The sequence below is a fragment of the Gymnogyps californianus genome, chromosome 7 (assembly GCF_018139145.2).
Source record: "Gymnogyps californianus isolate 813 chromosome 7, ASM1813914v2, whole genome shotgun sequence".
NCBI classification, from domain to species: domain Eukaryota; kingdom Metazoa; phylum Chordata; class Aves; order Accipitriformes; family Cathartidae; genus Gymnogyps; species Gymnogyps californianus.
Window position 1 is genome coordinate 31,745,012 of NC_059477.1, and position 15,383 is coordinate 31,760,394.

At 44.4% G+C, this 15,383-nt stretch overlaps 1 protein-coding gene across 1 annotated transcript in view; it reads left to right on the forward strand.

Moving 5' to 3' along the window:
• PDIA5 (protein disulfide isomerase family A member 5) overlaps positions 1–15,383 on the forward strand; it is a 106,901-nt gene that overhangs the window by 57,409 nt on the left and 34,109 nt on the right. The window contains exon 12 of the mRNA XM_050899526.1: positions 14,705–14,775. Coding sequence (XP_050755483.1) covers positions 14,705–14,775 — 71 coding nt within the window. The remainder of the gene's footprint in view (positions 1–14,704; positions 14,776–15,383) is intronic.

Consider the following 15,383-nt stretch of genomic DNA (forward strand, 5'->3'; position numbering starts at 1 on the left):
GAGCCATCATAGTTTTCCTCCCTTGATAAGGAGAGAAGGCAGGGAAAATGCAGCTTACCCCCCCCACCCCCCCCTTCCCCTCCTTACCTTAGTTTGTTCTTGGAAACTGCTTTGGAGATGCAGCCCTGATATACCTTTTCTTGCTCCCCCCTAATGGAAGGGAGGGCAAAAATAAATCTTGAGATGATAAAATGCGCTATAGTTTTGATGTGTTGTTGAAATATCCATGAAATTGCTTTCCTGTCCTCAGGTATTTTCTCTCCCTTTATAAACCAACCCAATAAATTACGCAGTTGGTGCTTTCCAAAGCCAGCTATTCAGCTGTGCAGGTTTTTAATTGCACAAGGAGCTGTTTTATCAATTTAGCTTTGAAAAACAGCTTTTCACACCCTTCACTCCTTCCCTCCTCCCTTCGGTGCATTAAAACCCAAGGTTTTAAGCCACTTTGTGGACTCATTATTAAGAATGCCAACCAATTAGCCCAGTACAAGATGAAGGCCTTCAGCTTCTAACCAAGCAGCGGACTTGGATCTCTCCCTGCCAGCGCACCATCATTGGTTTCAGTGGACTTGTTTTTGTTTCTTACTGCTGCATGTGGTGAGATTAGGATGTAGGAATCCATTGCTGACTTTATATTTAAAATAAAGCAAACCCAAAATGTGCGCACAAAATCAAATCTATTTTTCTCAAACTGGGTTTTACAACCATAAATAAATAAGTCTCCCTTTCAGACCCCCACTGGTTCCTCATGAAAGCAAGCCACCATTGCAGTGAGCGCTAATTGGTATGTCTGTTGGCAGCCTCAACAGAAAGGCCATGAGTTGAAAAGGCTAAAGAATTAATTTACTGTGCAGCCTGAAAAAATAGCCTTTCTAGCACAGGTCAGCAGCAGCCTAACATTGGCAGCCTGTGATAAATAAATAAATAAAAGCTTAAGTTTTTCCATGCTAATTCATGATTCCATCAAGGATATTTTTTTTTTAAATGTAAAACAATGCAGTTGCACCAGTGGAGGTTAAAGGCTTGTGGGTTAGCCAAACAACAAGCACCACTGAATGTGGAATGGATGGAAATATCCTTTAATTTTTATTTGTCCCTGTCATATCTGACATCTGTGGTTTTTAAAATAAAATGTTGGCTGTGTTCAGTGGCTACACAGAGAGCTTTTGGCATCTGCCTTCAAATGTACAGCCTCTAGGATAAAGACAAACGGTAGGCAGCTGGGAAGCTGTTTTTGTTAGACCTGTGCTAGGAGCCCCCTTAATTTATTTGACATCCTCTAGTGGTAGCTCTTCATAAGAAGCTTCTGCTTGTCTCTATTGATGGTATCAGTTTAGTTCGGGTGGAAAATACTCTTTCATCACCAAAGGTCTGCCTTTGGGCCTCAGCCTTGGCACCAGCCAAAGGGTGTTCAAAGAGAAGCTGTACATCTATCTGGTGTCCTCATGGAGGGGTCTTGGGTAGCTTCCCAGGATAAGCGTCAGCAGCTGCAGTAATAGCATCTACTCCAGTATTCCTCCACGTCTGCACTCTGCCATTGTTTCCAGTTGTATAATGTTGGTCAGTCCTTGGTTGAAGATAACTGTGTGTGAGAAGAGCTTATCGAATGGCAGAAGTTGCAGAGAAGAGCCATGTTTTCAAAATGCACTTTAGCTGTGCGAAACGGCAGGGAGTTGGAAGCCAAAAGCTTCGCAGGATGTAGCCCTCAGTCAAGAGGGCTTTAGAGTTTCCTGAAAGGTCTTTATAAGCTTTGACAATCCAAGCTCATGAATGAACTCTGCTTTTTAAATTGGACTTTCTGTATGGGCAATACTTTAGAAACAATTGTGCCTGTTATTCAGTGATGCTGTAGTCAGAGAAGAAAATGAAGGCAGGCAGTTCTGTGCTGCCTTGGCTGCAGCCTGAATGGATTACTGGAAGTTTGTAGTGTGTAAGGCAGGTTGTGTATTTGGAAGCTTGGCAGATGCTGTATCCACGTGATATAGCTGTGTATACTAGTCCATGGGACGATACACAAGGAGACGTGCATGTGTCAAGGTGCTTGCTGTGGGCTCTATCCTGTTCTTACTAGACCCCGCAAAAATGTTCTCCTTGCTCTTAGAGTAATTAGAGAAAGCTTGGAATGAGGCAAACTTTCTGGACCATTATGTAGGTCTGTGGTGGGTTGACCCTGGCTGGATGCCAGGTGCCCACCAAAGCCGCTCTGTCACTCCCCCTCCTCAACTGGACAGGGGGAGAAAATAAAACGAAAGGCTCGTGGGTCGAGCTAAGGACAGGGACATCACTCACCAATTACTGTCACAGGCAAAACAGACTCGACTTGGGGAAAAATTAATTTAATTTATTACTAGTCAAATCAGAGTAGGACAATGAGAAATAAAACCAAATCTTAAAACACCTTCCTCCCACCCCTCCCTTCTTCCCAGGCTTAACTTTACTCTTGAACTTTCTACCTCCTCCCCCCCCAAGTGGCGCAGGGGGATGAGGAATGGGGGTTTGGGTCAGTTCATCACACGTTGTTTCTGCCACTCCTTCCTCCTCAGGGGGAGGACTCCTCACACTCTTCTCCTGCTCTAGCGTGGGGTCCCTCCCACAGGAGACAGTCCTCCACGAACTTCTCCAATGTGAGTCCTTCTTACAGGCTGCAGTTCTTCACGAACTGCTCCAGCGTGGGTCCCTTCCACGGGGTGCAGTCCTTCAGGAACAGACTGCTCCAGCATGGGTCCCCCGTGGGCTCACAAGTCCTGCCAGCAAACCTGCTCCAGCCTGGGCTCCTCTCTCCACAGGGCCACGGGTCCGCGGGTCCTGCCAGGAGCCTGCTCCAGCGCGGGCTTCCCACGGGGTCACAGCCTCCTTCGGGCATCCGCCTGCTCCGGCGTGGGGTCCTCCACAGGCTGCAGGTGGATATCTGCTCCACCGTGGACCTCCATGGGCTGCAGGGGGACAGCCTGCCTCACCATGGTCTTCACCATGGGCTGCAGGGGAATCTCTGCTCTGGCACCTGGAGCACCTCCTCCCCCTCCTTCTTCACTGACCTTGGTGTCTGCAGAGTTGTTCCTCTCACATATTCTCACTCCTCTCTCTCTGGCTGCAACTGCAACTCCCCTGTAACTTCTTTTCCCTTTCTTAAATATGTTATCACAGAGGCGCTACCACTGTTGCTGATTGGCGCAGCCTTGGCCAGCGGCAGGTCCTTCTTGGAACCTGCTGGCATTAACTTTATCGGACATAGGGGAAGCTTCTAGCAGCTTCTCGCAAAAGCCACCCCTGTAGCCACCCCTGTAGCCCTCCCTGCTACCGAAACTTTGCCACACAAACCCAATACAAGGTTATAGGCAGTACCTAGCTCTGTTGGGCTTCTTGGTGAAGTAGTGCAGATGTCAGGATGGGCTGTTGCAATGCCCTGATCACTGAAAGATTGAATTGTTGTGCAAGGGCACTTGGATGATGAATGTTGCTGTTTGAGAGTATGGACAGATAGGTGAAGAGAAGAGATGTGCTTCTGTTTCAGCATCACGTTTCCTGACTCTGTACATCCCTTAGGTGCCTAACTTTAATAATGCCTTAGTGCATTTTTTATGGAATGTATAATAAAATGCTTCCCTGGACAAGCATAAATTGTGCCAACTTTCTGTTCGTTGTAAGTATGTACTTTTTAGCTGTATGTTACTGGCAGGCTCCTGGAACAGATATATTCTTCATATAAACCAGTTAGAAACAGGTAAATTCTTGGCTCCTGAATCTGCTTCCACTGAAGTGAGCAAGTTCTCGTTGATTTCAGAGAGAGGAGGACTGGGACACTCAGACTAGATTCATCAATATTTGAAAGCATGTTAAGTCTACAACAGGATGTTGCTTGATATTACATGTATTTGAATATCACCAAAAATCTCAGGGAGTGTAAACAGTTCAGTGCAATGACCTGCCTCATTAAACTAATTACAGCAATGATTTTCAGTGGAGATATAATCACACATTAAAACAGGAGTTCTTGAAAATGCAGCAAACCAGGAAAATGAAGAACCTGACATGGATTTTTCCTTTAATGACCATCCCAATTATGTTTCTTGAGGGTTTAAAAATAAAAATCAATATAGGTTTTTAGTGGTACTTAATATAAATAGGAATGTGGAGAGTATAAAAATCCTAATAACTAGCTTGTGCAGTAAAACTTGATAGGATACTTAATGAAAAGGGTGAAGACAGTAACGACTGAGTCCATTGTCTCTTATGTGTCGGTCTTTTGATACTAGAGCACACAGTTCCTATAAGATTATTGTCTTTTAGAATCAGTTTGTGCTCTTTGAGCAGAGGAAAGTTGTAAAAAAGGATGATCCAGTGATAAAAGCTGGATAGTTATAGCCTTGGCCTGGAGATGTAAAAGTTTAGTTCCTTGCCTTTCTTTGATTTGTACATTCGTGACCCAAATCGCTAAATATTTGTCTCGGTTTCCAATCTGTGGAGATAACATTTCACCTTGTGTGGCAGTTTTATCTCACAAGCCGCGTCCAGACTGCAAGGTGCTCCAGTATTGCAAGAACTGGAGTACGGAAGGCATATGAACATTGCAAAGACTTGATTAACTTGAAGAAAGTAGGATTCTGCCTTCGGCATTCCCTGGTTTGTGGCAGACAATCAGGTTTTTGGCCCCCAAGTTGAGGAAACTCCATCTACCATGGGGTGAGCACACAGCTCAGACAAGATTATCGCAGCTAGAGCTGATGACTTGCAGCTTGGTTACAGCCCACGCCGGGACTTGAAGGGAGGAGCCTTGGCTTGCTCTGGTTCAGCTTCATAACAGAAAGAGTGGCAAACCCAGACTTTTGAGGTGTTCATGGCTACTCTGCCTTCGGGCTGGATCTCGACTTCCTCTGTGCCATGGTGCTGTTCTGGGGACACGGTGTGTACTTTGAATAACTTACTTGCTAGCAGTTGTGGGTATCGAGAGCAGTATGCAGGACAGTAGTAAAGGAGGAAAGAAAGGAGCTGAACTGTAGATACTTGGGTTTTGTGAAATTTGGGGGATTTGTTCAAAATGCATCACTGTATGCTCGCCTCCAATAGGGAGCAATTAGTTTCTCTATTAAAATAGAGAGCAATTAGTTTCTCTATTAAAGAAGACATTTGCAAAGGCTATTCCTATCAGAAAAAAATCTTCCTGTGAATGTGTGGCAGGTGGTGTGAAGGGACCATTAGTTTCTTTGGGGATTTGCTGCCTCATTTCTCACATTACTGTTGCCTTCCCTCTCCTAACAAGTCCTTACCATCTAACTGACACTATTGCAAAGGAGTGGCTACGGCTGCCAGAGGGCCGAGGGGCAGCTGAGAGGTGACAGCTGAAGGGAGACTCGCCCCATTCTCCCCTTCTCTGGGTATCTGTTGTAGATTATTTAGTTATTCAGAGTGGTCTTTTAGAGGACTTCTGTAAGTCTAGCTGTGAAAGTCCACATTTGAGCGTGCAGATTGGGTGACTGTCCTCCTGCAAGCTTGACGCCGGTGTACGTATAAGCCCTTAACGCTCTTGTGGCAAGTTTTGATAGGAGTGAAGCATAACTTATTTTTATAGGTTTACCTCACTTGCCTCTAATGATGGGTTAACAGTAGGAATTAGCTTTAAAAATTAAGCACCAGGTTTATTTCTTCTGAAATAAATTAATTTCCTTGCCTGGGTAAGCTTAATATACAGTCCAGGGCTCTCATTTGGAAAGTGCCTTACAGTATCTCTGCTACTTGAATCATTACCAGTAGAGTTTTCGTTATCAAGTTTATCTTCCTAAATACTTTATGGCTTCAATTTTTATTATCCTGTGGAAGGCAGAGAACTTATTTAAAGGGCAAATAATGAACAGAAACCTACAGTGAAAGATTGCTTGCCTGCCTGTCTGCTCCTTGCGCCCTTTCAGATGGTGAGTCGGCAAGTGATGCTGTCTTTCTGAGTTACTAATAAATGAATCCATTGCTTTGATACTGAGGTGTTGTGCTGATGGTGGAGGTGTGTCTTCTGGGGTCCCGACTGCTTGTGCTTAGCGAGCATCGCAGCACACTTTTCCTAAGTACGTGAATGCATCTCAGCTGGTAACCACTTCTGCTCTGATTTTGGACAAAAAGTGTGCATTCTGCATAGTATCCCTTCCTGATACTTGACTTTTATAGGTATCTTCACAGTGATAGCCAATGTCACTATTGCTTTTAACACCCCTGCCCCATAAGCTTAAGTGCTTTGGGATGTACCTTTCTTAGGAAGATCTCTTTGCATTGCATCCATTTTGCTGATGTTTTATACAAATTGCATCCTAGGAAATCATTTGCTTGCTATGCTGTTTTCCTGAGCTGGACATTCAAAGCTATTTCATCTAACCTCTGTTCTCTGGCATTTTCATTGCTAAATCCAAAGTATAAAGTCTTCCATAGTGGGGTAAGAGTGTGAGGGAAAGCAGTGCAATTTCTCTTCCCTCCCCAAGGCGATATTTTGTTGATCATCTGGCAATGGAGAAGGGGGGGGGAATCTTTTTTGGATGTGGAATAATTATGGTTTAATTGAGAAGGAAACCTTCTGGTGGTATTTTTCATAAACTCTCAACAGTTTCACCTTAAGGCAGCCATGCTGTTGTCTCTCTCTTTCACATTTCAATAGGGGAAGATTAATTTTCAACACCTACTCAGGGCCATGTTCCTCCAAGCTCGTGTAGGAAGTGTAATTCATATCTCCCGATGCCAGCTGATCCACCTTCCTTCACTTCTTTTCCCACCCAAGAGGGATGGTAGAAGGCACCATCGTCTCCCAACCCTGATTTCTAGCAGTTGCACCATATAGTTTTGACTAAGAGGGTATATACATGCAGTGTAATCTCCAATAGCTGGAAGCTGAAGCCAGATTTCGAATGGAAATAAGGAACCATGTGATTTTTGTTGTTAGTTTATTTTAAATAAAGATGATTATTAGCTTAAAGAACGTTCCTGGATGCGTGCTGGAGTCTGTGCCATTGCAGACTGGGATGTATTTTTCAGAGGCTAATTTCAGGAGCCCAACTCAGCCAGGGCCCCCTGTGAGGTTAAAAGCAGAGAGAGCGCACTCTGAGGGCAAGATAGAGCAGAACTCTCTCTCCCTGATTAACTCTCAGGGATCCCTGGGAGGTAGCAGCCTTTGGCTGAGGTTAGCCTTGGAGAATATTCACCCTTTCCCCTGAGCCTTTACGTCAAAAGAAGGTATGCTCCAGTGTGACCAGAAATGAAGGCAGAAGCAGTTCACCAGAGCTGTCATCTTTTAAATCCCACGGAGGCAGCCTGCAGGACCTGCTTGGTGCTTCTCCCGCTCTGTGCTGAGCCTTCCCCTGCCAAGGTCTGTTGCTGGCTGAAGGTAGCCCTTCTGCTGGAGCTGTAAATACGGCACGAATGCAGACGGGGTTCCCAGAGGATGTGTTTGATTAAGATCTCTTCTCAGTTTGACCTGATTTATCTTATGTAAGGCAGTGATCTGACTGTCTTTTTAAAAAATAAATAAACCAAACTCGTACTGTAACTATCTAAAGCTGTTATGAATCTTCTTCTGCTGAGCAGTTTCAGTGATGCTGGGGGGGAAACAGTTATGCCAGCATAGAAAAGACGATCAAGAATTGGATTTCAAATGCTTTCACCTCTACAACCAAGGTGATCAAGTTAGGGAGGTGAGGCTTGGCTCGCTCAGCGTGCATCCCTGTGTACCAGGCAGGTGTCAGGCAGTTCACGTGGTGTTGGCCTACTCTTGTGGCCTGATCAGGAGTTCATTGGTGTCCATCTGAATCGTTTGGTAGTGACCCACGCTGCGTTACTCTATTCTTCTCAGTGCCCTGAGGCTTTCCCCCAGGGACATCTGTGCCTGCTGTGTGTGCTCTGCAGCACATGCACGAGGTGCTCGCAAGAGAGACGGTGGCTGGGGTGGGGTCACTACCGCCTCAGCAAGTTATATGGGTGGGAGAAGGGGTGACCGATGTGTAGTCATTTTGTGCCCCGACTTCATGCTGAAGAGCTGCTGGAAGCAGGCAGGGACTTTCTTCTGTGTGCACGTGCTGGGATTGGTGCACGCACAGATTGACTGCAGTGTGAGTTTGTGGTAATGCCAGTGAGATGATGATAACGGTGGGGACGAGACACTGTACTGCTCTCCTGTCACTGGGATGAACTGTGCAGCCCACGCAGCCGAGGCGTTAGGCTGCAACTGCATAAATGTAGCATGACTGCAATAATCCAAACTGCTGAAGTATTTTTCTTCTAATTCTATATTTCTAGTTCCTCAGAGTCTTTTCCAGGCTGATCTTTCACAGGCTTTGTCTTTTGTAAAGCCGTAAAGCTGTTTGCTTGTCGCTGATCCCTAAGCAATGTAATACTTGGTCAAATCAAACCTACCTTTAAAAGTACGGTAGTGAGGTGGGGGGTCTGAGTTTGTGTATGCATGCACACATTTCTAGCTGTTGAAAATATGAATTCAATATCATGTTAAAGATGTTGAAGCTGCTCCTCCTGATCTTGTAAGAAAGCATCAAGCCTTGAAATGTCTTTAAGTATCTGGAATTTTACCTGGGTGGGCAGTGCTGCTGGTGAGAGGGAGATGGACAGTTTGGTGGGAGTAAGTACTCAGAGGGAAAAGGGTGCATAAAATTTCTTGAGCTCCGGATCCTTCATAAGGTGATTTATTTTTTTTTAAAGCAGAAACCTGGAGATCTGGGCATGGCCTGATGGCTATGACCCTTATGACTATTAAGTGAACATGCAACCAACATGGTTGCAAATTCGTACCTGTGATTATGGGGAGAAACAGCTGCTTTTGTCATCCTCCCTCCCTGCCAAGTTTGTGGATGATTTCCCATCAGATGTCTGCAATGCAGATGGCTAAATTATGCAAGGGAATCTGCAGCTGTTGTAGTTTATGCTCTCCTACACCGGTGAAAGAACTGTAAGCTGCCTCATGTCAAACCTTAGAGCTACTCTTTTACATGACGCATAAGAAATCTTTGCGTGTTAAAGACTTCCATGGCAGAAAAGAATATATTTGTGTTCTTGCACAGGTGCTAAGAGGGCTGGGACTTGTGCGTATCCTTGCCCTGGCTCCAAGGATTGTGTCTCTCCCCGATGTACATAGTCTTGCTTTTATATGTACAGGTGTATGTTCAAAGTTAACAACAGGGCACACATAAAGGCTGGCTATTCTGCTGTGGTGAGAGCTCACTGCTCCTCTGGGATTAGGAATGGAGAAACCAAAGGTGTATCCCCAGGTGTTAAATGTTTAGAGATCAAAGGTGCATCTGAATTTTTTGTGATTTTTTTTTTTTCTTTTCTTGAAGTTGTCTGTAAATCTTCTATGAGTGTAGTCTGAACTGCCAGTGACCCACTTGCTGAAAGGAGGACATGCTTAGTGCTTCAAATTTGTTTCCTCATCAGGCTAATGGAGGTATTTTTGGTATGCAGCTATAGATGGATGTAGAGCTGGCATGATACAATAAATAGCTGGTACGTGATAACAGTACTCAAGCAGTCTGTCGATGGCAGAAATGTAATAATTCTTTAAAATCTTTATTTGCAATTTAATTTATCTCTAGGGTTCTTCATGTCAGAATTTCCTTGTCGACAACTGCCTGGATGTTGGCTTTTATCTCTTGCTTGTCACGTACACTTCAGATCCTCAGACAACGTTGTCTTGAAATGAGAGGACATGACCAAAAGCATGGTGTTTATTTATGCAGCCGTAATAACTTGAAAGAAGCAAACAGTGAAAGACAGAGAGAAACAGATTTATGTTCTGGGGACAGCACTAGGACAGCATATGCAGGAGCTTAGCTGGAGCTGCTTGAGTGGTTTTCTGCCTGTCTTCTGCAGGCAAAACTTGGTTTTAACAGTAGAAGCATTTGCATTAGTTCACTTCTGAAAACGTTTGGAGCAACTGTGCTCTGTATTGTGAGTCTTTGCCATGGTGCCAAACAGGTTACTGTAAACAAATACAAGTATTTACTTGGAAAAAAAGTTGCTTGGTACATTTGTTAACCTTCCCTTTGTCTGTGTGCTGCTTGCCCTTGCATGTTAGCATCACTCTGTCCACACTTGGCCTTTGCCTCTGCACTTGCATATGGTCACACTCTGGGAAGGACGAAGTGCTGGGCGAGTGTTGTCGTCTGCCCTGCGGTGGGATTCTGGAGGGAAGTGACCTGTCTGTGCTGGGGCAATGTGGAGAACTTTGATCGCTGTCATTCTGGGGGGTGCAGCTGAGTTAAGCTGTGTGACAGCGACTGCACTGAAGGAGCTGTTTATCTGCCTGGCTGCACAGTGCAAATGAGAAGATTGATTATAAATAAACTGGGAAAACAGAATCCTTACTTCATTTAGACATCTGTTTTTAAAACGGTTAGCAAGGGCCTGTCTTGTACCAGATGTCCTAGCACTGATTTTTGTAAGCTTTTACTTCTTTTTCCTGTCTCGTAACACTCCTCCTTTACACTTACTCCGTGTGCTCTTTTTCATTTGAGCCTTGGCCCTTGCAGCCTCGGGCTCCTTTTGTGCAAGAGGAGCAAGATGAGGTGTTGAGAGGTCAAAGGAGTTGTTCAGAACTGTTCAGCAGAGCCGGGCACTGAACCCCGACTGGTTTCTGCTGCCAGATGGAAAGTAACCCTGACTTGCACCTCCAGGGGAGCTACTTGTCTTCTGTGAGAAAAGACTGAGGCTGTGGGAGTCCTCTTGTGTAGACACCTACAAGTCCCTTGGGTGTTTCCACCAGTCGTGACCCAGAGAGGCTCAGAGAATGTCAGTGCTTGGAGTAGGCTGCAGGGCATTCTTGTGTTGACTGCGACCTTTCTCTTCTCACCTGGGATTGAACGAGTCCCTTCCCTTGCTTAGTCTTTTAGGTTTAATGTCAGTGTACACTTGACATGCCGGTGCATCTTCTAAGAGCACATCTATCACAGATGCCCACTACAGACCTGTGGGCTTCCTTCCGCTGTCCCAGCAGACCTTATGCAGCACATTGGAGCATCTGAGCTTAAGGGCCTGTGGGTTGTTGTTATTTTCCCATTCATTTTATGAACAGAAAACGTCTAAAACTAGAGGAGGTTAGTGCAGAGGGAACAGCTGCTGCTGAACAACCTAATGTAGCAATCAAAGGAGACGCAGTGGCCTTGGAATTCATTTAAATGACTTTTTCATTGGCCTTGAGAATTTAAAGGCAATCCTCACAGGATTATTGAAAGGTAGGATAAATAATCATAGGAGAGATTAATTGATTTGCAGTGTGTAGGTCTGACTTCTAATTCATATCTCCCCTTTTCTGCAATGGTAGATGGAAGCAGGCTGTAGCACGCAGTAGCAAAATTCTCATAAAGATGGCCAGAGAAGCATTGTTTATAGTTGGAGAAGTTCTTAAGATTCGTTGTCCCCCTTTCAGATTCGGTTTAATGTGGTGGGTTTTTTTCCAGGCTGGCATATCGTGCTGTCCTCTGTCAGGGGTAGAACAAGCATTGCATGATAAAGATTTGAGGACTTCGGTATCCATTTGAAACCCTTTAAAGACCTGATCCTGCTTCCCCTTTATTTTAAGCATGAGTGAGTTAGCGTTGTGGCAGTCAGTAGTGCTGTGTCTGTGTGATGTTCATGAAAGAACCCACAACAGTGACATTTCATAGTCTGGATATCCTTCTCCAAAATATTATTTACATGAATTTCAGATGCTTTGGATTGTTTTTTGTTTCTTGGGCAAAGTATGTCTAGCTTGTTTGGTTGTGGGTTTTTTTTTCTCTGCATAGGTTTGTGAAAACTCAGGTTGTTTGATTCTTTTGGTTGATCAAATCTAATATTAATGATTGTGGAATATAGTGTAGATTGTGTAGATACCATATCTAGAGCACAGTATGAAGCTTACTCTGGCTGGAGGACACGCTGTGTAAAGCCCATCAAGGTGAAGTTACCCTGTAAAAAAGTACTTTTTTGTACAAATTTGAGCTAGCTAATTCAGAGGGGTTCACAGGTATCTGAGCTAGGACTTGAGATGCTCTTTGTTTAGAAGTGAGGAAGAGCACAAAATGAATAAAGTTCCCTGCTCCTAAAAGGAGAAATAAATCAACTCGGGCAGGTGTCAAAGGGAACTGTCAGCCCCTTCCACAAAGCCATATGCCTGCAAGTTTTCTGTGGGTGGCAAATAAATCATTTTGCCAGCCTCTTTCGTGCTCTTAACCAAGACAAGCAGTGCTGAGACAGTAACTCTTCCTCAGCCTTTTCCAGCTTCTTCCTGAATTCATCTCTGAAGCTGTCGTATCAGGTTCCCAGCTTGGTGGCACGTACTCCCACTGCCCTGTAAAACCAAAGCAAAGCTTCTTCCTCCAGCTGAGATCCCCTTGTTCTGCTGCTGCTACCACATTAAAGCATTGGTTTTTGCTTAAAAGAAGGACGTGGGGCTTTTTAATGCTGTGGTCGCTATGCAGATGACTAAGCGGTATGGACCTTAGCTGGTGTTTGAACTGGAGTTTGGCCTGGGATCAACCGTTTGGGTATTTGCTGTAATTCTCAGGTTGGATTTGCAGTCTTCATTCAAATGTATCCACCCTGTTCTGTAAACATGCCCTGAAAGCGTTTCATGGTGTGCTGCGGTGGTTGGAGCTCTGCTGAAGTCCCTGTTTGCTGTGGTGAAGTTGCACCTGGATGTCCTATCGCTTCTTGGCTGCGAACACTCTTTGACTTGTGCTCTATAGAACATGGTTGTCTGGCTGAGTTCAGGCTTACGTTTGCATCTGCTGGCTTCGGCAGTTATCCCATTAGTGGGAATCAAAGCAGTGCTGAGATTCAGAGTCCTTGGTTTATGTCACGGTTTAAACCCAGCCAGGAACTAAACACCACGCAGCTGCTCGCTCACTCCCCCCACCCAGTGGGATGGGGGAGAGAATCAAAAAAAGGTAAAACTCGTGGGTTGAGATAGAGACAGTTTAATAGGACAGAAAGGAAGAAAATAATGATAATAAGAATAAAATGACAATAACAATAATAAAAGAATTAGAATATACAAAACAAGTGATGCACAATGCAATTGCTCACCGCTCACCAACCAATGCTGAGTTAGTTCCCGAGCAGCGATCCGCCCCTCCCAGCCAACTCCCCCAGTTTATATACTGGGCATGACATCATATGGTATGGAATATCCCTTTGGCCAGTTTGGGTCAGCTGTGCTGGCTGTGTCCCCTCCCAGCTTCTTGTGCCCCTCCAGCCTTCTTGCTGGCTGGGCATGAGAAGCTGAAAAATCCTTGACTTAGGATAAGCGCTACTTAGCAACAACTAAAACCATCAGTGTGTTATCAACATTATTCTCATACTAAATCCAAAACATAACACTATACCAGCTACTAGGAAGAAAATTAATTCTATCCCAGCTGAAACCAGGACAGTTTATTTTCTTTTAGACAGTGGTGTAAAAATAGCCCCAACCCTGTTGCCCATACATCTCAGAAACGGCTTTTGCTGAAGCTGCATTGAAACACATTTCTAGCCGTATTTTGTGATACGACTTTCAAAAGCTCAGCAAAGCCTGGGCCTTCAAGTGCCCGTTCCAACAATAACAGCTGAAGAAAGAAAAGCTGGCTGCTGCTGCAAACAAGAGGAAAAAGTGCGGCGAGGGATTGCATTGGGATTACATTGCACTGGGGCAGGCGAGTGCAGTGTGTCTGGGTCATGCCATGCGCTTTAATACAGCTCTCTGTGTCTCCGGTCTGCGCGCAGGAGCCGGCCCTCGCCCTGCCCAGGTGTCGATCTTGGCCACTCCATCCCTTTGTGCTGACCCTGCGGGGTCTGCGGTTGTGCTGGTCCCTTGGGGGCAATAGCGGGGGCGAGGAGGGGGCTGTCCTGGAGGCCCAGCATCGCGCTGTAGGCGCTGAAGCGTAACTTGACGTTGCGGCAGGAACCTCACCTGGTCCTGGAAGTTCAGCTTGCCTGGAAGCAATTGCACCGGCTGAAAGCAGTTTAATTTACACCCAAATAATTTATTTTAAATCTGCTTTTCTCGCTCATGCGTTCATTTTACTTTATTGTAATGTCAGCACTTAGCAGTGAAGTAATGGCAGATCTCTGGAGAACTTCGCACGAGCGAGAAAGCACCATTATCTCGGTTTTACAGGCCCTGCTTATGTTGAGAACATATGTGGTGGTGTAATTACACTGATGTGATTAAATCAGTGCAAATCCTTGCTAGAGGGATGTGCTGCACCACTGTAAAGCGGGGCTTATTATCAGTGCAGTTTAATTCAAATTACATTACTCAATTAAGCTGTGCTAGTATAAGCCTCCGCTTAAAGTCAGGAAGTCACGTGAGGGCCTGTGTTGTTTCTTTTTAAAGCAGATAAAGATTTGGAAACTGAAATGGGTGAGGTTCTGCCTCGCCCAAGAGCATGCTAGAAGCGATGGGCTTGACAAATACTGTGTTTATAGTACTTTCTGGGAGGAAAGAGGTGTGGGTGCGAATTCAGGGGTTTTATTATTAGTTTTTAATAGATTAAATTCTTTGTTTAAGCCATAGTGACCACTTTGGAAAAGATCCTAAATCATACTAAGGCTTTACAAATAAATTAAGTAAAATGCATACTAAATTTTAGTAAATCTTTACCACATGGTTTTGGATTTTGGTAATGGCTAAATGGGTCAATGAATAACTGTGGCGTGTACAACTTAATTGGGGTTGCGTTTTTGGTTTTTTTTTTTTTGGCAGGGTGTGGGCACTGTAAGAAAATGAAGCCAGAATATGAGAAGGCTGCAGAGTTTCTCCATGTAGCAAGTGATGTAAGCTAATTTCTTTTATTATATCCTTCAAATAATCAGTAATAAATAACTGGAGTAATAAAAGTGACTTTTCTCCCTACAACAAATTCAGCTGTTCTCATCCTCCCACAGGACCCTTCAAAATGCGCTTCCAAAGTACAGTCTCATCGCTAATGCATGAGCCCTGCCAAAGTCTTAGAAAGAACATTCTGTCTTGAACGAAAACAAAATCGAAAAATGTTTATGTATTCTGCTGTAGGCTTTATACATAATATGATCAAATCCAAAATGGATTTTTTTTCCCTTACTTAAAGGCATCAAATGTGAAGAAACATAGGCTTTTATTTATGAATTAGAGTTGAAAAAAACCAAAGGGGGTTGATCCCTCTTTCAAATACCCTGGTTTTATGGTTGCATCACTCCATTAGCTTCATCTTAAGTGCTCCATCAGCATGGCTGGAGAAGAGAGATCCAATACTATAAGTATTAGTGTTATTGATTCAGTCTCACACTGTGTACTCAATGCAGGAAGAGAAGTAGGATTAGTCTTCTCCATACTTTAAGCATCTTCAGTGAAGACATCTAGAGTCCCTTTGTAGTTGTTGGAGAAGGAGGAGGAGATGAGAAAA